This window comes from Sus scrofa, chromosome 8, assembly GCF_054392235.1.
Source record: "Sus scrofa isolate SSC_HxYL_T2T_F1_AM1 chromosome 8, Sscrofa_HxYL_maternal_Yorkshire_Landrace_v2.0, whole genome shotgun sequence".
In the NCBI taxonomy this organism is placed as follows: Eukaryota; Metazoa; Chordata; class Mammalia; order Artiodactyla; family Suidae; genus Sus; species Sus scrofa.
The window spans coordinates 122405751-122426280 of record NC_139390.1 but is presented as its reverse complement, the minus strand read 5'-3'; the positions used below and the strand labels follow the sequence as shown (position 1 = coordinate 122426280).

The window sequence follows — 20530 nt, the reverse complement described above, 5'->3', positions numbered from 1 at the left end:
CTTTGGTCTTGTGGGCAACTTGGAAGATATTGTGATCTTCTTGTAAAAACTAAATTCCAGAGCAAAGAAATGTTTACTTTGTGCGGTATAAATAGAATTGAATGAAATGAAAATATATGTGTTCAGTTAACTCTGATATCTGGTTTTCTGAAGTCAAAATATTTTATTCATCTTAGAGAAAAAAAAAATAGAAGGAGTAAGAAGGTCTTAAATTTTCCACTATTCACTGTATCTAAGCTCATTTATAAGCAAAACGGAAATAATGTGGGTATTTGAATTGGCAAACAATGTGGCTATACTTCTATACTTTCTTTCCCTTTTGTTCCTCCACTCTATCTTGCCTAAATATGTTTTTATATATATCTCAATATATATATTGAAATGCTCTGAAAGTAGATATGGAACACAAAGATGCATGCTGTATTTGTCAGCATCTGGAATATTTTAACATGAAAGTTCATCCCAATATGTTTCCATTTTATTCCCTCTTGGATAATCCAGTCTTGCAACATATTTGTTGCTCAACCTCCCCATGTCACTTTTCTATGCGATTTTAAAGGTTGCTACAGTGCCAAGGTGAGGAATGGTCTCTTTCTAGAACGGGTAACACTTAAAGTTCAATTAACTCAGCAGAACAACTGATGAGACCTCCAGATAATGCCTTGGTGATATATTTCAAAATATTGAACTTCAGAACTTAAATTTATCCTTTTTATTGGTCAGCCTGCAATTGGAAATTTTATTTAAAGGCAAACTGAAATAAAATGCATTTTATAACTGATTCTGAAGAAGTTACTTTTATCCCTAAGATATAATTGTTAAGAACGCCTCTTGCTTCCCTATTAAAATGTACCTCGCTTCCTTGAACTCTTGCATGTAAAAAAATGGAGGGAGGACCATCCCTGAAATTCTGAAATCAAAATCACAGTCATCTGTTTAAGAGGTGGCAGATTATATTGAAAAGAAGACTGAACCTGAAATTAGAAAGCCTCAGTTGGAGTCCCACCTTCACCATTTACCAGTCTGTCTTTAAGCAAGTGTGGAATTTGAGCAACCTCTTCAGTCCTGTATCCTCATTTGTAAATTAAGGAACATGTTATCCACCTGAGAGCCTGATAGTCTTGAGGTTAGATGATATATCAAATGTGCAAGTGGTTAATAAATGATAAAACATCATGTAAACAGAAACTATTATCAGTCATTTTAGAGGCTTTAATGAAAGAAATATAGATTTTTGTAAGTTAGGGCTATTAAAATGCTATTAAAAATATTGTGCAATGTGGTTATAAAATACATTTTCTAAAGTCAAATATAATATTTTTGTACTATTTTAAATAAGGTATAAGTTCATTAAAGATGGAAATCAAGTGTTAGACATCATTGTGTCTCTAACATTGTCTAGAACAGTATGTCAGGATGGTTGTTGAGTGATTGAGAAAGATATTTATGAGGTCATTATTCCTCAACTTGGAGAGGAATAAATTGGCTTCTTTTAGCATTTTTAATTTCTAGTTAATAATTATTAGCTAATTAATAATTAGCTAATTTCAAGTTAATTATTATACTGTTGTTGATTTCATAGACTGCACTTTGAGATGTATAAGTGCACTGGGAATGGGGGAGAGAGGGAAGCGATATCAAATAATTAGTATCAACTGTTGCGAGAATATTGTCACTCTGAGGTTAGCATGGCTAAGAGGATTAGTGATGCTAGCCTGCAACTTGCTTTAAAAAATGTAAATTGGAAAGACTATCCTAAATTTGTAGCATTTCCAACAAGTTTTTCCCAAAATTTAAAACAAGTTTGCCCTAACCTGAAGTGTGAACTTTATGTTGCTGCCTCATTTCATGCATCCTCTCGGGAATTTCCCTAGGAATTTTATTACTTTTCTAGCTTCTGATATAGCTTTAAATGACGTCTTTCTTACTCCCTCATAAAAGTTTTCAGAAAATCGTCCATCCCCAACTAAAACACTGTTTTATAATTGCATTTTAGGGCTGCACCTGCAGCATATGGGGTCGAATTGGAGCTACAGCCACTGGCCTATACCACACCTCACAGCAACACCGGATCCTTAACTCACTGAGCGAGGCCAGGGATCCAACCTGCATCCTCCTGAATCCTAGTTGGGTTCATTAACTCCTGAGCCATGAAGGGAACGCCCCAATTTTTTTTTTTCTATATCAATACAGTTTATTTTCTAATATGATTGAACTTGTTTTCCTACTTATCACCTGTAAAAATGAACATACTGACTTGAAATGCAGTTTAAGTCATAATTGCAGAGAAAATTTATTCATTAAACTTTTATTGAGCAACTGATATGTGCCTTTCAGTCTCCAATACTCTTTCCATTTAATTGGGCCCAAGTTTATACGGTTTCTGGAAAAATCATCTGTATCTGTTTCATGGAGACAGAAGCAATTTCAACTAATGGTTCTTTTGCCTTGGATAATAAGACAGCTTTTTCAGTTGTTAATAATAATAAGCTTTATAGTATAAAAGATTATTTCTTTAGGGTGGTAACAGAGTTTGAAAAAGTATCTCTTTTCTCTTTTGTCTTTTTAAAAGAAAACTTATTATAAAAAGAATGCATTTAAATGTAGCCAGGAGTAAGGAATAGGTTTCAAGCAAAAGGAACAAATATATAAAGCAACTGACTCACTAACCATGATAAATCAAGGAACTATCTATCCTTTGTTCAGAGAGACTGGAATATAGGAGATATATTTATGAAAGTAGCAGAAAGTGAGGTTGGCAAATTAATAGGGCCCAGATCATTAAAGGCCTTGTTTTCTTGCCAAGAAGTCAAAACTTTTTTTGTAAGGCAGAGAGGAGAGGTATTTTCATGGGTAGTTTTGGAAGGGATTTTAATAATATACCCAAATAAAATGAACTCAGTGAAGAGCTATGGCACAGAGACAGAACCTAGTGAGCACAACATTTCAGGAGAGCTACCACGGGGAGAGGAGCCTGGGAAGGAGAGCCAGAAGGAAAATCCAATGAGGAGTCCAAAGACTTTCTTGATCTAGAACAGCAGAGTTCAAAATGTGCTCAATTTATTCAATTACATTTTCTTAATTAAATAGTTTAATGACATTAGCATCAGTTGAGGTTGAAAGTTCCATGTAATTTTATGAATAATCCTAATTTGAGGATATACTCTATCCAGAATAAAATGATGCAGGCTAGCATTATAAAGAGCTTCTCCAGTGTGGAATAATGTAAAAATAGCAGAGCTGTCTATTCAGAGAGAACTTGACTCTTAGGAGCTCTAAGCATGTTAGATATTGAAGCAAAGCCATGTTTCCTCTACACCACAACGAAGCATGATAAGCAATTACTCAATTATTATTGACTGTATCCTAAAGGTCTACTGCTGTTTTTTTAATGGTTTGTGTGGCTCAACTAGCTGGTATTCTTCAGGAGGTGATTAGAATGAAAACTTATAAAATGTGCTCTCTAAATAAAGTTTAATCAGTGAAATGAAAAAAAAAAAAAAAGAAGATAACAAGCAATGCTTTTCCCATCTGGCCCTTCCTAGATTTTCACCACTTTCCCATTGATCCTCAGTTTCAAGCCCAAGTAAGCTAATTGCAATTTCCCCTTAAGCATATCATATAACTCTTTTTTTTTTTTTTTTTTTTTTTTTTTTTTTTTTTTTTTTTTTGTCTTTTGTCTTTGTTGTTGTTCTGTTGTTGTGGTTGTTGCTATTTCTTGGGCCGCTCCCGCGGCATATGGAGGTTCCCAGGCTAGGGGTTGAATCGGAGCTGTAGCCACCTGCCTACGCCAGAGCCACAGCAACGCGGGATCCGAGCCGCGTCTGCAACCTACACCACAGCTCACGGCAACGCCGGATCGTTAACCCACTGAGCAAGGGCAGGGACCGAACCCGCAACCTCATGATTCCTAGTCGGATTCGTTAACCACTGCGCCACGACGGGAACTCCATATCATATAATTCTTAACATGATTCCCCCACCCATTCTACCTGGAAAGTTTCTGCACCTCCTTAGAGACTCAGCTGAAATGCACTGCATTTTTATAAAATCTTCTGTGATGTCTCAGACTGTTGGTTCTTTATCTGCAGTGCATATAATGAACACCCACACCGTCTTCCTAAGACACCCTCTTAGTTCCTGAAGGACAGGAATTTGTGTCCTCAACATATGGACAAGTACTGGACATATAGCAGGAACTTAGTGTGTCCCAAGCATGAACACTATAGCTACCCTGAAGGGGAAACTTGGGCTTCATTTTTTGTTCTTTGCTGTGTAAAATGTAAGTGACCATTCATCAGAATGCCTTACTGTTGTTAATTGAGTCCTTTAAAAACATTGAAATTTGTGGTTGATGCCTTCCTTCTTACCTGCCAAAGGTCCTATCAGTGCCACCTTGTCAATTCAGTTGTCCTGTGCCTTCTCTACAACCTCTCTACTGCACCCATCTCTCTTGAAGGAATTTACTCTTTCTCTCTTGTTTTATAGCTTTCCAAACAAAAGCCAATTTTAAAAATCTCTGAACCATTAGTTTTAGCCTTTTTGTCTCCATATTTAATTATATATATCGTGTGTGTGTGTGTGTGTGTGTGTGTGTGTGTGTGTGTCTTTTTAGGGCCGCACCTGCAGCAGCCTTATGGAAGTTCCTGGACTAGAGATCATATTGGAGCTGCATCTGCCAGCCTATACCACAGCCACAGCAATGCCAGATCCAAGCCACATCTTCGACCTATACCACAGCTTGCAGCAACACCAGATCCTGAACCCACCGAGTGAGGCCAAGGATCGAACCTGCATCCTCATGGATACTAGTCAGGCTCTTAACCAGCTGAACCACAATAGGAACTTCCATGTTTAATTATATATATATTTTTTTAATTCACAGAATGTGGTTGGTATGCTACGTCTCAAAGAAATACTTGGAAAACAAACCAGCAAATGAACTTAAGTCTAATGTGTATCCAAGTGCCCAACCACTTTCCTTTTACCAGTAAATTATAGCATTCAAGGCACTTTGTTGCTTCACACTAAGAAAGAAAAGATTAAGAGCTGTCTGATCTTGAGCACAATTTACTAGACTGAGCAGGTGTCCTGGCTGCACATGTGCATATTTTCCATCCATAGCTTTTTATTTTTATGTTTTTATTTCTGCTTTATTTGACGCTTCGAACCATATAAAAATACTGGTGTTCTAATGTGGCTTTTCCTTAGTTTATATGTGCACACACAGATACACAGAGCTATTATATTTTTAATTGAATTATAATTTATTTACAGCGTTGGATTAATTTTAGGAGTACAGCAAAGTGATTCATTTACACATAGATATGTTTCTTTTTTTCAGGTTCTTTTCCCTTATAGGTTATTACAAAATATTGCGTATGATTCCTTGTGCTATATAGTAGGTCCTTGTTGATTATCTCTTTTTTTTCCTTCTTCCAATTTTTAAAAAAATTTTGGACCCATAACTTATAATTTACATATTGTGGGAGTTCCAATCATGGCACAGTGGAAACGATTCTGACTAGGAACCATGAGGTTGCAGGTTCAATCCCTGACCTTGCTCAGTGGGTTAAGGATCTGGCGTTGCTGGGAGGTCGCAGACATAGCTCATATCTAGCGTTGCTGTGGCTCTGGCATAGGCCATCAGCTACAGCTCCGATTAGACCCCTAGCCTGGGAAGCTCCATATGCTGCAGGTGTGGCCCTAAAAAGACAAAAAGACAAAATAATAATAATAATAATAATAATAATAATTTACAGGTTATCAACTCTGAAACTATGACAGGTTAAGGCAAGGCAGGCTAGATTTGTTCCTCCTGCTAGGTAAGACAATAGATACCTAGTTTATATCCAAATAGTTTTGCTGCCTTTCTGTATTTTTCAACTGTTAATTTTTTTTTTTTTAATCTCAGAGTTATCAGGGCAAGGTTGCACCAACAGCAAAAGTGATTCACCTTGTGGTGAACAAGGCCCTGGTTTTACTTTCTCATCATTTGGCTCATGTTTCTCAAACTGGAGTTCACTACTATGTGTTTCAATGAGCTGCTCAGAGAGGTGAGCTTCCAAATTGATGAAGCCCTGTTCCAGGAAGGATAGCGCCCCCTACTGGATATCTCAGAGATGCCAGTGGCTGTTCCATTCTTCCTCTAGCCTCTGCTTCTGAGTATCCTCTTCATTTACTCCCTTTCTGAAGACCACCTTTTCTTTAAAATTGAGGTTTAGTTTATTTACAATGTTGTGCTAATTTCTACTATACAGCAAAGTGATTCATTTATACATATATATATACACACATACATATATACATATACACACACACATTCTTTTTTAAAATATTATTTTCCATTATGGCTTATCATAGAATATTGACTATAGTTACTGTGATAAACAGTAGGACCTTGCTCTTTATCCATTCTATATACAATAGCTTACATCTGCTAACCGCAACCTCCCAATCCATCTCTCCCTAAACCTGCTCCCCTTAGCAACTACAAGTCTTTTCCTTATTTCCCTTAATCTGTTTCTGTTTCATAGATAGGTTCATTTGTGTCATATTTTAGGTTCCACATACAAGTGATATCATATGGTATTTGTCTTTCTCTTTCTGACTTAACTTCACTTAGTATGATAATCCCTAGTTCCTAGTTATCTATTTTATGTAAAGTAGTATGTATATTTAATCCCAAACTCCTCATTTATCCCTCTCCCTGCTATTTCCCCTCTGGTAAACAAGTTTGTTTTCTATGTCTGTGAATCTACTTCAATTTTGTATATAAGTTTGTTTGTATCTTTTTGTTTGTTTAGTTTCCACATCTAAGCAGATATCATGTGATATTTGTTTTTCTCCACAGAAATATATGGCTTACTTCACGTAGTATGATAATCTTTAGGTCTATCCATGTTGCTGAAAGTGCCATTATTTCATGCATTTTATGACCGAGTAATATTCCATTGTATATATATACCACATTTTATTTATTCATTTATCTGTTGATGGCCATTTGGGTTGCTTCCATGTCTTGGCTATTGTAGATAGGGCGGTAGTGAACACTGGGCTGCATGTGTCTTTTAAAATTATGGTAGATATTTGCCCAGGAGTAAGATTGCAGGATCATATGTTAGTTCTAATTTTAGTTTTTAAAGAAACTTCCATACTATTCTTCATAGTGGCTGTACCAATTAATGTTCCCAACAATGAAGGGGGGGTTCCTTTTTCTGTACACTCTAGCATTAATTATTTGTAGACTTTTTAATGATGGCCATTCCCACTGGTGTGAGGAGATACTTCATTGTAGTTTTGATTTGCATTTCTCTAATTAGTGATGTTGAGTATCTATTCATGCATCTTTTGGCCATTTGTATGTCTTCTTTGGAGAAATGTCTATATACATTTTCTACCCATTTTTTGATAAGATTGTTTGTTTGATATTGAGCCATATAAGCTCTTTGTATATTTTGGATGTTAATCCCTTGTCAGTTACATTGTTTGTGACTATTTTCTCCCATTACTTAAGTTGTCTTTACATTTTGTTTATGGTTTCCTTTGTGTACAAATGCATTTAAGTTTAATTAGGTCTCATTTATTTATTTTTGTTTTTATTTTCATACTCTAGAAGGTGGATTCAAAAAGGTATTGCTGGAGTTCCCTTTGTGGCTCAGTGGTAACGAATCTGACTAGTATCCATGAGGATCTGGGTATGATCCCTGGCCCTGCTCATTGGGTTAAGAATCTGGCATTGCCATGAGCCTGACATGGGGCTCAGAACTCTCAATCCTGTGGGAGAACCTCTGTGATATAATTGTTTTCCAGTTTGTGGGCCATCCACAGTTGTGGTGGTGGGGTAGTGGGATTTAAATATATCATAAGTGCACCCTCCTCCCATCTCATTGGGTTTCTTCTTTATGTCTTTGGATGTTTGGTAGGTTCCAGTCTTTTTATTAGTAGTTGTTCAGCAGTTAGCTGTGATTTTTGGTGGGCTGATGAAAGGAGGTAAGCTAAGGTTTTTCTGTCGATCATCTAGTCCTGAGGAGTGGCTCTTTGATAGTTTAGAAATTGGCTCCTTTACCCTTGTACTTTCTTTTTGGACAAAACAAAAACAGTGAAGTTGTCTAAATAATCAAGTTCCTTCTAATTTGAATTAGATAAGGACAAGATCTCATTGTTGGAAAATTACACTGCAGGACAAATAAGATCATTTGTATTAAAACATTTGATTATTGGGTTTTGATGACAGATAAAGAACCATCAGTTTTAGTCAAGTTAAAAATGTATTTATACTTTTATGCTTATAAATGGTGTCTTAGGCATAAAAATATTGGAAATAAATAGAAAGTAGGATTTGATTTTTAAATTAATACCATATGTCAAAACGTTTAAGACCCTATTCATGATTCTAGGAACTTCATAATATTTTTAAAGGTAGAATGAGGGAGAAGAATGTTTTATTGGAAGCCATTTTTCCATAAAGCATCTGGGTATCTTGCTACTGTATTTTTAGCCCAACCTGTGAATAATATGGGCAGCTTAATAATCTATTTAAACACAGCTCTGAAAAGTATCTCTTTGCCTTCAACTTTCATTTAAGCACAGAATCTTTCTATGCAAAAGTACAAGTTTAGCAAGAAAAGCATCTTCTTCAGCATTTGCTTTTGAAACAGAGCTAAGAAAGTGAGGTAGTTCTAAATATCTAATAGGAATAAAGTACAGAATTTATTATTATATATTCCATTGAATGAGTTTTATTTTCTTAGCTCCTTGTTCTTAACAAAAGATTATTCCTTTTCACTTTCTTTCATGAAAATCCTTTGGCTAAAAATTGTTAAGAAATCCACAAGCAGGAATTCCCCTTGTGGCTCAGGGGTTTAAGAACCCAACATAGTGTCCATGAGGATTCAGGTTCGATTCTTGCCCTTGCTGAGTGGGTTAAGGATTTGGCGTTGCCATGAGCTGCAGCATAGGTCACAGGTGCAGTTCGGATCCACTGTTGCTGTGGCTATAGAGCAGGCCTCAGCTGTAACTTCAATTATTCAACCCCTAGCCTAGGAACTTCTATATACCACAGATGTGGGAAAGAAAGAAAGAGAGGGAAAGGAAGAAAGGAAGAAAGAAAAGAAAGAAAGGAAGAAAGAAAGGAAGGAGGAAAGGAAGGAAGGAAGGAAGGAAGGAAAGGAAGGAAGGAAGGAAGGAAGGAAGGAAGGAAGGAAGGAAGGAAGGAAGGAAGGAAGGGAAAGAAATTGTGTTCATTTCTTGCTTCTCGGTGGCTCCACTCCGTTTAATACCACTCTCGAGGGCCTCAAAAACGCTTTTTCTTTTTGCCTTCCAAATTCCTCTTCCTCTCCCCTTTCCTTGTTTGTATTCTTCCTGCAAATTAAAACTACATTGCCATAATAAAAATAAGTAAGGTGAATTTATGACTGGATGGATAGATAGATAGAAGTGTGATAAACCAAGTCTAGTAAGTTGTTAACAGTAAAATCTAGGTGGAGAATATTGAGTCATTCACTGAATCTTAATTCTTTCATCTTTGCTATGTGTTTGAAAATTGTCATAATAAAACCTCTTAGTGGCTATCCACAGAGGATAGGATGACAGGGCCTTTCACTAACTCTGTGTTTAAATTATTTGCAATTATGTTATTGGAGGAAAATGAAAATAATTCAGTGGAGCAGGCTTTCCAACTTTGATATCTGTAAATAATTTTAAATCAAGCCAAAAAGATTATCTGGGTTTTTCCTTTTATCTATGTCACAGAAATCTACTCTTACATTGCTTAATTTTGCTCTTATAAACAGTGCATTTGAAATGTGTAAAAACAAATAATTTTATTCATTCTTCTGAAGATATTTTAGTGGACTTGACTAGTGGCTTTTGAAAGGAGAATTAGGATGTTTTCATGCTTCTTGGCCTAAGGCATTTAGTACTTGGAAATGCCCTATCTTTAATCTCTAATTGCATTAAATTTCTGTGTCTGACTCATGAGGAAAGGAAGCATCAAAGAAGAAATAAGAAAATCTAATTTGTTTCTAAATACAATAACCATTGATATATTTTAGACAATGTGACACCTATGTTCCAAGTGTCCTAACCAGAAGAATTGAGTCCAAGAATATGCCAGTTAAACAGTTCAATCAGTTAAATGTTTTTATTATTACAGGTCTCCTTTCTCCAAGGAGATTTAAGCAATGTGCTAACATTGAGTTATCTTTATACTATGTCTCTGAGAGGGATAGAGGAAGAGATCATTACTGTTAATTTTTATTCACCTAGTAAACATTTATTTAACATTTATATCATTTATGACTCTGAAGTTAATATTTTACTTATTGTATCCTCTGTTTAGAAGACATTTTTTCATAAATTTTCTGTCAATGACTATTGGAAGAAAAGTTGGATAGAAATAAAGGTAAAAATAAGAAAAAATAGAATTTGTCTCTAGGTTCCACTTCTCTATTCCTCTCATCATGGATTACATGGAATGTGTCATTCACATATATGTTTACCAGTCTTCCTGTGTGCTGCTGGTATATTCTGCAGCTGCCTTCTCAGTCCCTCACAATGCATAACATTCCATTGTCTTCATCTCTTGTCCTCCCCAGGTAAAATGTCCAGCGATCGAGCTTTGAGGAAGCAGCAACAGTTAAACAACCTTGTTTATGTGGTGACAAATCAGGCCAAACCTGGTGACAGAATTGTGGATTTCTGCAGCGGTGGGGTATTACATCTCTCCTTTATTTTCTGTCCTTTCCAAGACTGTGTGGCTTTACTACATTTCATTCAAGGTCATGTTTTTATTTGGCAAGATTGTTGTCTCAGAATAAACAAAAGCCTTAGTGACCAAAGTTATCTTGATTTTTTTTTTTTTTTGCCTTTTTCAGGGTCATGTTGGGATTGTCCTTGCTCACATGCTGCCATCGTGCCAGGTAAAGTCTAATAGATGAAAGGAAACTTCAGAAAACTACAAATTCAGTTAGCTGAGTCTGGCTTATCACCCCTCTTTGAGTTTATAATCATTCACCCAAGTAAATAAGTGGCACAGGCGTTTTATTTTTCTTTGAACTAAACTTATAAGTTTCATCATCTTAGGGGGAAAAGGTAAACTGGACCACAGTAGGGCTTTTATTTTTTATAAAAGGGTAATATTTAAAAAATTTTTTTAAGAGAGATAATTATTTCACTGTTAAATAATTAATGATGAAACTAGTTTAATTGTCAACATAATTTTATTGGAAATACTGGCTTCTGAAACTTGTTAGGCATGTTTGGTAGCTTGATTTTTATTCATTGTATCTGCAACAACAACAACATTTTTTAAGAAAAAGATAAACTCCAAATCTACCCCATTGATCCATCAAATGTTTTTCTCTCCATGTTCTCCTTAAGCCATCATTTATGAGGACCATTATTGTTAAAGATTCTAAAAATACAAATACAGTTTCATTCACCTGTTTTCACTCAATATATCATAAATGTTTTTCCCTATTGCAAATAGTTTTAAACACCATCATTAAAATATCACTGAAATGTGATTTCACGTTTGTGTGTGTATATATACATACATTTTTTTTTTAAGGGCCACAGGTGTGGCATGTGCAAGTTCGCAGGCTAGGGGTCGAATCAGAGCTGTAGCTGCCAGCCTATGCCACTACCACAACCACAGCAACACCAGATCTGAGCTGCATCTGCAGCCTACACCATAGCTCGCGGCAATGACAGATCCTTAACCCACCAAGGAGGGCCAGGGATTGAACCTGCATCCTAATGGATACTAGTTGGGTTCCTTTCCACTGAGCCACAACAGAAACTCCTTTTTTTTCTATAATATGTTTTTTAGTAAATGGACCATAATTTATACATTTATTGCCACCATTTGTTAGAAGTTTGTGCCATTTTTAGATTTCTGTCTAGAAGATGGGAGAGTTGAGAGGGTATTATTCTTTATCTTTCTTAGAAAATAAAGAGCAAAATTAATAAGGAGTCCTGGAAGAAAAGGCAGATGTCTGTTTTATCACCAAGGAAGACAACAATTGCATAGTTGGAATAAGAGGAAGAACGCCCATAGAGTAGAATCCTGGAGATGCAGAGTCAAGGATATGGTGGTTTTTTCCCATCCCTGATAGATACCAGAAAAGGAAAGCCTTGGCTAGAAAAAAGCCTGGAAAACCTTTGACACCAAATATCCTCTGATAGGTTTTTATACAAAGGGATCCAGAATTTTTTCCATATAGATAAAATAAGGACAAAATAAGGAGTAAACTAGGAATGGCAGTGATGAAAGTGATTTAAGTCTGCCCACTTTTTTCCATCCAAGCCAATGATAGTCTCCCGTCTTCCTTGGCCTTGCTTATTATTAGAAATTCCTAACTGGTTGCTCCCCTTTCTGCCTCACCCCCACCGATCCATACGATACATTGCGGAAACTGGACCTTCTTTTTTAAAAAAAATTTTTTTTTATTGACGCATAGTTGATTTACAGTGTTGTGTTGATTTCTGTTTTACACCATTGTGATTCAGTTATACATTTTTTCATATTTTTTTCATTGTGGTTTATTATAGGATATTGAATATATTTCCCCATGCTATACAGCAGGAGCTTGCTATTTATTGAACCTTCTTTTATCACACATGATCTGGCTCCTGTCACCTTTCCAGCCTGACTTCTACCCTCCACTCCTGTCTCCCTATCTCCACCATCACGATCACACACTGTGCCTCAGCTGTACCATTTTCTTAGTTCTTCAAACCCACCATATCTTGCTCACCTTGGGCCTTTATACGTGTTTCTCTCTACCTGAACCACTCCTTCATTTCCCTAGCCAATTTCTATTCACTTTTAAGGCCTCAGTTAATATGTTAACTCCTTCGTATTAGATGACTAATACCTCCCTTAGTCATCAAGTCTGAGTGCTCTGATAACACATTATGTCTTTCATTTAAACACTTATCACTCACTGTATTAAAATCACCTATTTTCCTTAAGTCACAAAATCTGTAAACTTGAGGAGTTCAAAGACATTGTTCATTTTTTGTACTGTTATCTGGCGTGCTTCCTGGCACAGGACAAGGATCACTATGTGATCTACATTATTAAAGGTATTAAATGTAGTAAGAATAGTTTGCCCTAATGACTGAATTATGTTACTGAATATATTATTGTTTCCTGGGTGAAATCTAGGTTATATTAATAGAAAACAAGGAATTATCTCTAATTCGCGCTAAGAAGAGAAGTGACGAACTAGGTTTAAGCAACATTTGGTTCATTCAAGCAAATATGGAGTATTTTACAGGGATCTTCAATATTGGGGTAAGTAATCAAGTTCAATTTCTTTAAATAACTAAATAAGAAAAAATGATATGCCTGAAAGAAGATACTTTTATTTTCTTTGCTAAATAAGAAATTTACAACCTTTGTACTATATATGAAGTGTAGCGTATTATTGAATATTACTTCATTCACAGCACTTCATCATTACATGGTAGAGATAATATTTGTTCCTCTACAAGACAAGAACTTAATTTTCTTCACTGCAGCATCCCCAGTACCTAAAAAAAAATTTGACACATAGCAAGTACTAAAAATAGTTATTGATTGAATGAATTCTAATGAAGATGACTTCCCTTGGTTTCTTTTACATTTTTAGAAAATAATGAGGAGTTCCCGTCGTGGCGCAGTGGTTAACGAATCCGACTAGGAACCATGAGGTTGCGGGTTCGGTCCCTGCCCTTGCTCAGTGGGTTAACGATCCGGCGTTGCCGTGAGCTGTGGTGTAGGTTGCAGACGGGGCTCGGATCCTGCGTTGCTGTGGCCCTGGCGTAGGCCGGTGGCTACAGCTCCGATTAGACCCCTAGCCTGGGAACCTCCATGTGCCGCGACAGTGGCCCAAGAAATAGCAAAAAAAACCCAAAAAACAAAAAAGAAAGAAAGAAAGTAATGAAAGAAAAGAAAAACAGATTATGTAATAGAAAAAACATAGCTTGTTAATAACTTGCAAATACTTGAGTTGCTTTTAGATGATACTTTATTTAGCAAGGATATCTACATGTATTTTTAGCTTCCAGTAGACAGAAAGTATATTGGTGATGTTTCTGAAACATTTAGATCAAATTGTTATGGTTTGATAATATGAAAAAGGCCTAGGATAATGTGATTCTGCCAGCTCATTTACACCCAGGGTTGTATGCTCTGAAGGAATTTGAGTTTCACTAAGATGTGAGCATTGCTGCTGTTCTTACATTTGTTTTATTTTATTTTTCTTATTTTTATAGGAATAATTCTAAGTGCTTAATTTAGAAAAAATACATAATAATATAAAGAAGAATCACCAGCAGTTCTACTAGTGAGAGATAAATACTGTCAAAACCCTTTGGTCCTTATATATTATGCACACAAACAAATGCATATTTATACGTAGTTAACATTATTGAGACCATGCTACATTGATCCTTCTTTACCTGAAATTATCATACTTTCCCTACTCATTAATCTTATTTCTTTCTTGTCATTATTATTACATAATTATTACTACCACGTATACCTTATGCACCATTTAAGACTTTTGATACCTTTGCCTAATCACTTTCCAGAAAAGGTGTCCTAATTTGCATTCCTAACTGTATATGTTCACATAACATAAGTACAATGGGCTTTGTCTAGTTAAATTCTTGTTCAATTTCAGAAGCTCAGACCTGTTGTAGTGCTTATGGTTTTTGTCCAATGAAGTACACTTCTTCAATATCAGTTAGTACAAATTTGTGGGATTTGTTGTTCTTTTTACAATGTAAAAGTATGTAATTTGTTTCCTTTGTAGACATATATAGATTGATTATCTCAAGCAAAGCTTATAGAAAAAGAAGCAAACTATTAAGAAAACTGTTAATAAGGATATCTGGAAAAATAAAACATCTGATATAGCAAATTCAAATTAAATATATATTCATATGCAGCTTAAATTTTATATAAATGTTGAGGTAAAGGATAGAGCTTCTCCCATGAACCAAGACATTAAACCGATGCTTATGTTACCAGTACACCAGGCAGAATATATAAGGTAGAAAAATATTGCTGCCTATTTCCTCACCTCTGAAATCACAGAATTGCCAGCCTATACATCTCTTTACCTTTTTGTGGTTTATAGGTGCTAAATCATTCTGGCATATTCTCATAACTTTCAAGGTCATATAATTCACTAATACCAGCTAACAATGTATATGTCTTTTGGGAAGTGATATTTTCTCTACATTTCACAGTAATATATCCATAATGGTTTTTTTTTTCTTTCATAATTACCTTTGCAAAGATATGTGGCAAATCAATTAAAATTAACTTGGAGGATTAAACCAAAATTAGATTTATTCTCAAGAATATAATTTGCCTAGGAGGATAATTGAAGTATTGTCACTAGATAAATCAAACTAAATGTACCAGTGGCTCTAACTCTTGTATTAAATAGATTCCCATGAAAATATCGTAGTTAGGGAGGAAATCAGAATAACCAATTATTGGAAATGCATTAAAACACCATTAATTCTCGATTTCATGGTATTTCAAATAAGAGTTTAGTTGGCGTTTGTATTTGCTTAGTGAATGCCTTTCTCTTTTATTATTTTTCTTTAGATTCAAAAATTAATGATATAAACAAAATTTTAAGGGGAGAATTTTAAAGTCTTCAAACCAAGTATCTTTAGGAACTTTAAACAAATAAATTATATATGTAAGAATTAAAATACTAATTATTAGTCTTATCTCCATTAAATATAACAACCTGTATCAGGCAAAAGTGAATAGCTTTACTAACTTTGTTAAACTAGTTTGATTTGAAATGATGGAAGAGAATGAATCTAAGTATTTTCAGGTTTTCCATCACCCCCACAGGCTGTGCCTCCCCTAAGTACCAGAATCAATAATACTGTGTTTGTTCCAAAGAGCATTTTGTAGTTTCTGATTTACATTGCCCTTATTTGAGAAATATATTTCTTTAGAAATACAAGTACTAAATATACTCTTATAGAGATATTCAAAGTCTCTAGTACCAAAATGCATTACAATTTGAAAGCAATGATATTCTTCTCTTGCTCTTAACATTTGCAAGGATTTTAAAAATATTATTACTCGCTGACAGCAAGGCTTCCATGAGGGGTTGCCTTTTCATACAGGAGCTTTGAAATTTTTCATTTTACATTTATTTTTAATAAGTTGCTAATGACATGAAATGTTAATTGTAATGGTAAAGAGAGAAAACTATATAAACATAATGGTTAAGAGTATAGATTTTAACATTGAGTTTCATTTGTGCTAAAGTCTCTGCTTGGCCCCTTACTAGTTGTATGGCCTTGGGCAACTTATTTAAACTCATTAATCCTCAGTTCTTCTATCTATGAAATAGGCATAAAATATCTGGCTTCACATACATTGATACAATGTGTATGATGCACTTATTGAAAAAAACTATTGAGTAGAGAAGAGGAAGATCAAACTTAAATGCTTGGGAGAGGGAGTGTCAAGAGGGCTATCAGGAAGTAAGTCACTTTGCTCTCACAGAATGCCAGAAAATTTCAGGAATTCAGGACACCGAAAACCTCTGAGGAAGGGGATAAAACGGGGCTGGAATCATATTTAATTAAAAATGTAATTTAAAGACCCAGATTACCTCCACCATCTTGTGTAGACAAATAACTTTCCCCCGATGCCTGCAAGACAACAGAAGTTTATGCTATGAGAAAAGTGTAACTGTGTCTCTCCAAGTCAAGGGAGAGGAGGGCAAGAATGATGTGACTCTGAAAATAGGAACCAAGTGTGCTTAATTCCAGAATTCCTTCAGAATCTAGAATCATCTCCTCAAAGAATCAGTACTGTCCCCAGAGAAAAGAACTACAAATACTATAGCTAGAATTTTTTTTAAAAAAAGCCAGCTGTCCACCTGGTTACCCAATCACTAAGGAAGCCCACCTTTAAGCCTTTCATTCAGAACTTTGAATCATCAAATCATTGAATCATCATTTGAGTGATTCACTCTTTTATTTGAACTGACAAATGTGGAAAACTTCCGAAAGAGAAGCAGCCAAAGCAAACATGGCAAAGGGTCTTATTCAGAGAGAGATCAGAGAAGATACTGCATTAATGAAACAAGGATAGAATGGAAAAGAAAAAGAAGTGATTTATTAGAGGACAAGAACATACTTCTTGGAACTAAAAATATGTTACTAAAGGAAAAAGCAACTAGACTGTCTAAAAGATGAAGTATAGGACATCATCTGGAAAAACAGGACCAAAACACAAACAAACAGACAGACAAACAAACATAGAGATAGGGACTGAAATATGCAGGTTTTTTTAAAATAAAGATTTAATCCATGAATCCAATACCTCAATAATAGGAGGACCAGGAAGAAAAAACAGATAAAATGGTGGAGAGGAAAATATCATAGAACTAACATGAGGAAATGTGTTAGTAATAAAGAATTATTTCTCTTGACTGAAAAAGCCCTCTTGAAAAATTACCTATTACGGTGCATTGTTGTGAGGGGGAAAAAAATGTTGTAATAAAATAAATTGCTAACAGTTCCAGAAAGAAAAAACAAAGAGGTTACATACAGAAAATTCGAAATCAAAATGCCATCACACTTCTCCAGAGCAACATGGAAGGCTAGAAGCAGTGAAGCAGTGCCTTCAAAGTTCTGAAGGAAAGTTTCCAACCTAAGAGTTTATGCCTGACCAAATCAATCAATCATGTATGAAAGTTATAAAGAAAATGTCAAGGTCTCAAGAAAATGTACATCAGGCAACTATATAGAAGATATGCTTCACTAAAGCGAGAGTAAATTATAAAAAGGAATAGCTGCTATCCAATACAAGAGCTGCTGAAGAGAGTTCTTAGCATGATGGCAAACCGAAGTTCTGGACCAGAGCTAGATGACAGGCCTATATTGAGTCTTATATTTTAGTACAGTGTCAGAAGGCCCAAAAGCATTTGCTATGATCACCAAATTTTCTTTCAGGGTAGGAAGTGTGTACAGAACAGGGACTCTTTTTGTAATTACATGCCTTTTAGCTTATTTGAATTTTAAAGCCAATTACCCGTAATATAATTGCATAAAAGTTTTTAAAGAGGGAGACATGAGTGCATCATTGGGTTAGAACAAATTTAGAAATCCTTCAGGAGTTCCCATCGTGTCTCAGTGGTTAACGAATCCAACTAGGAACCATGAGGTTGAGGGTTCTATCCCTGGCCTTCCTCATCAGGTTAAGGATCCAGCGTTGCTGTGAGCTGTGGTGTAGGTTGAAGATGCGGCTTGGATCCCGCATTGCTGTGGCTCTGGCATAGGCTGGCGGCTACAGCTCCGATTAGACCCCTAGCCTGGGAACCTCCCATATGCCGCGGGAGCGGCCCAAGAAATGGCAAAAAAAGACCAAAAAAAAAAAAAAAAAAAAAAAGAAATCCTTCAGTTCAGTCTTCTCATTTTATGACAATACAGAAGTAGAGGCTCTACCTGGGGAAGAGCAGCATAGCAATTTAATGTGAGAGCTGGAACTAGAATGCAGCCCATGACTTCCTGTTCACTCTCTATATCTCATGAAAGGAGTAAATAGGAACATAGAGAATTAGAACAATGTTTGGTGTCCAAGAGATTGAGTTTAAATCTTATCTTCATCATTTGTGACCTTGGACCAGCCACTTGGCCTTTTGGTAAAATGAGGAATAACAACACCTATATGCATGGTTTGAACTAGGAAAAGGCTACTAAATATTAAATGAATCTTAAAAAAATAAAACCTAGGGCAGGATACCTAGTAACGTTATAAATACATCTAGCACAAGCTTAGTTTGGGGTATATAAGGCATAGTCTTACTATCTTTCAAAATGTCATTAAAAATCAACATATACTCTTTACCAGCATATATTCTCTTAAAATATATATGTATCTTCTCAAACATATGATCTCTTAGAGAAGAATCAGTTTGTCTAGAATCTTGCCTTGTTTTTTAGAAGCTGCCAGTTGAAAGATATTCTGAGTATAAGTGATGACTGATTTATTTTCTACCACGTATAGCACAGATATGTGGATTGAGGTTTTTTGACTCCCCAGTTGTATTTCACTGGCTTATGTGATAGGATGAATGTTATACTTAGAACTTTTATAACCTTTAGATTAATAGAAGTAAGAAAATGTAAAGGAAAAGCCCCTAATTTATAGTGCATGAATTCTGCAGCATTTATTTGTGTCAAAAATATTTACCTTTGCTTTGGAACATGCATTACCTTGACCAGTAGACAAGTTTATAGTTCAGTTTTTATCTTTTATTAGAATCCACCCACACAGTACATACAGAGAACCACAACTCTGAATTTTGGGTGCCAGTCAGTGAGACACTTCTTTGCTATTTTGTCAACTAACCATTGACTAAATAGAGATGTTTACACCCCCTGCACATTAGCCTTCATTAGATATTCATAGTTTGTTTTGATGCTCTTTCTACAGTTGTCAGGTCTATCCAGTATATATATTAATTATCTATCCTTTGTGTATTATATTCTGGGTCACATGCTTGAAATGTAATTAGAAATTAGATCTCATATCAGTTCTGTAGGTAGGAATGGTTTAAGAAGAAGAATTAGGAGATCCTGTTGTAGCTCAGTGGGTTAAGAACCCAACATAGCAGCCATGAGGATGCAGATTCAATCCCTAGCCTTGCTCAGTGGGTTAAGGATCCAGCGTTACTTCAAGCTGTGGTGTAGGTCACAGATGCAGCTCAGATCCAGTGTTGCTGTGGCATAGGCCAGCAGCTGTAGCTCCCACTCAGCCCTGGCCCAGGAACTTATATGTGCTGAGGGTGTGGCTGTAAGAAGAAAAAGAAAAAAATTAGACATATTTTTCTCTTTGTCTCTTCCTTCTTTTGTCACTTCCTTTATGTGTAACCAACACATATTCCATTCCTTCTTCTCAAAAATCAGTGATGAACGTAAGAGTGATACCCAGAAATTCTTCATTAAAAAAATGGACAGAGTTCCTGCTGTAGCACAATTGGATTGGCAGTGTCTCTGGAGCCCTGGGGCACAGGTTTGATGCCCAGCACAGTGGATTAAGGATCTGGCATTGCCACAGCTGTAGTATCATAGGTCACAACTGTGGCTCAGATCTGGTCCCTGGCCCAGGAACTCCATATCCCAAGAGGTAGTCGGAAAAAAAAAAATGGTTCACTTCCATATGCTGTGGGTGAAGCCCCCACCACCAGAAAAAGATGGTCCCTAAGGTTCCTTCCAGCTCCAAGTATGCTAGTCGTTGGGAAAAGCAAGGCATGATGCAATGGAAAGCCTGTGAGCTTTTGAAGTCAGCTCTGGATTCAGAGTTCATCTGGAGTGCTTGTGGAGAGGTGACTTAGACATGTTAATGCAAGAATGGTGACAGCTATTAACTAAGTATTTAAATTTTTTTAATAATGATTAAATCAAGAAAAATCTATGTAAAGATGTTGACATATAGCAGATACTGAATACATGCTAGTTCCTATAGTGTTGTAATTCCAGAAGATGG

The 20530-nt window shown here is 35.8% G+C and overlaps 1 protein-coding gene across 2 annotated transcripts in view; it reads left to right on the top strand.

Annotated features, from left to right (window-relative positions):
* GSTCD (glutathione S-transferase C-terminal domain containing) overlaps positions 1–20530 on the top strand; it is a 129196-nt gene that overhangs the window by 88948 nt on the left and 19718 nt on the right. Inside the window, exons 6-8 of one of the 2 annotated variants that reach the window (XR_014813254.1) lie at positions 10599–10714; positions 10878–12814; positions 13849–13930. Coding sequence is in view for 1 of the 2 variants with exons in the window: in XM_021101711.2 (XP_020957370.2) it covers positions 10599–10714; positions 10878–10922; positions 13175–13303 (290 nt within the window). In the remaining variant the exon portion in view is untranslated. Of the gene's footprint in view, positions 1–10598; positions 10715–10877; positions 12815–13174; positions 13304–13848; positions 13931–20530 lie in introns of those variants that run through there. The other variant, XM_021101711.2, reaches the window with a different exon arrangement.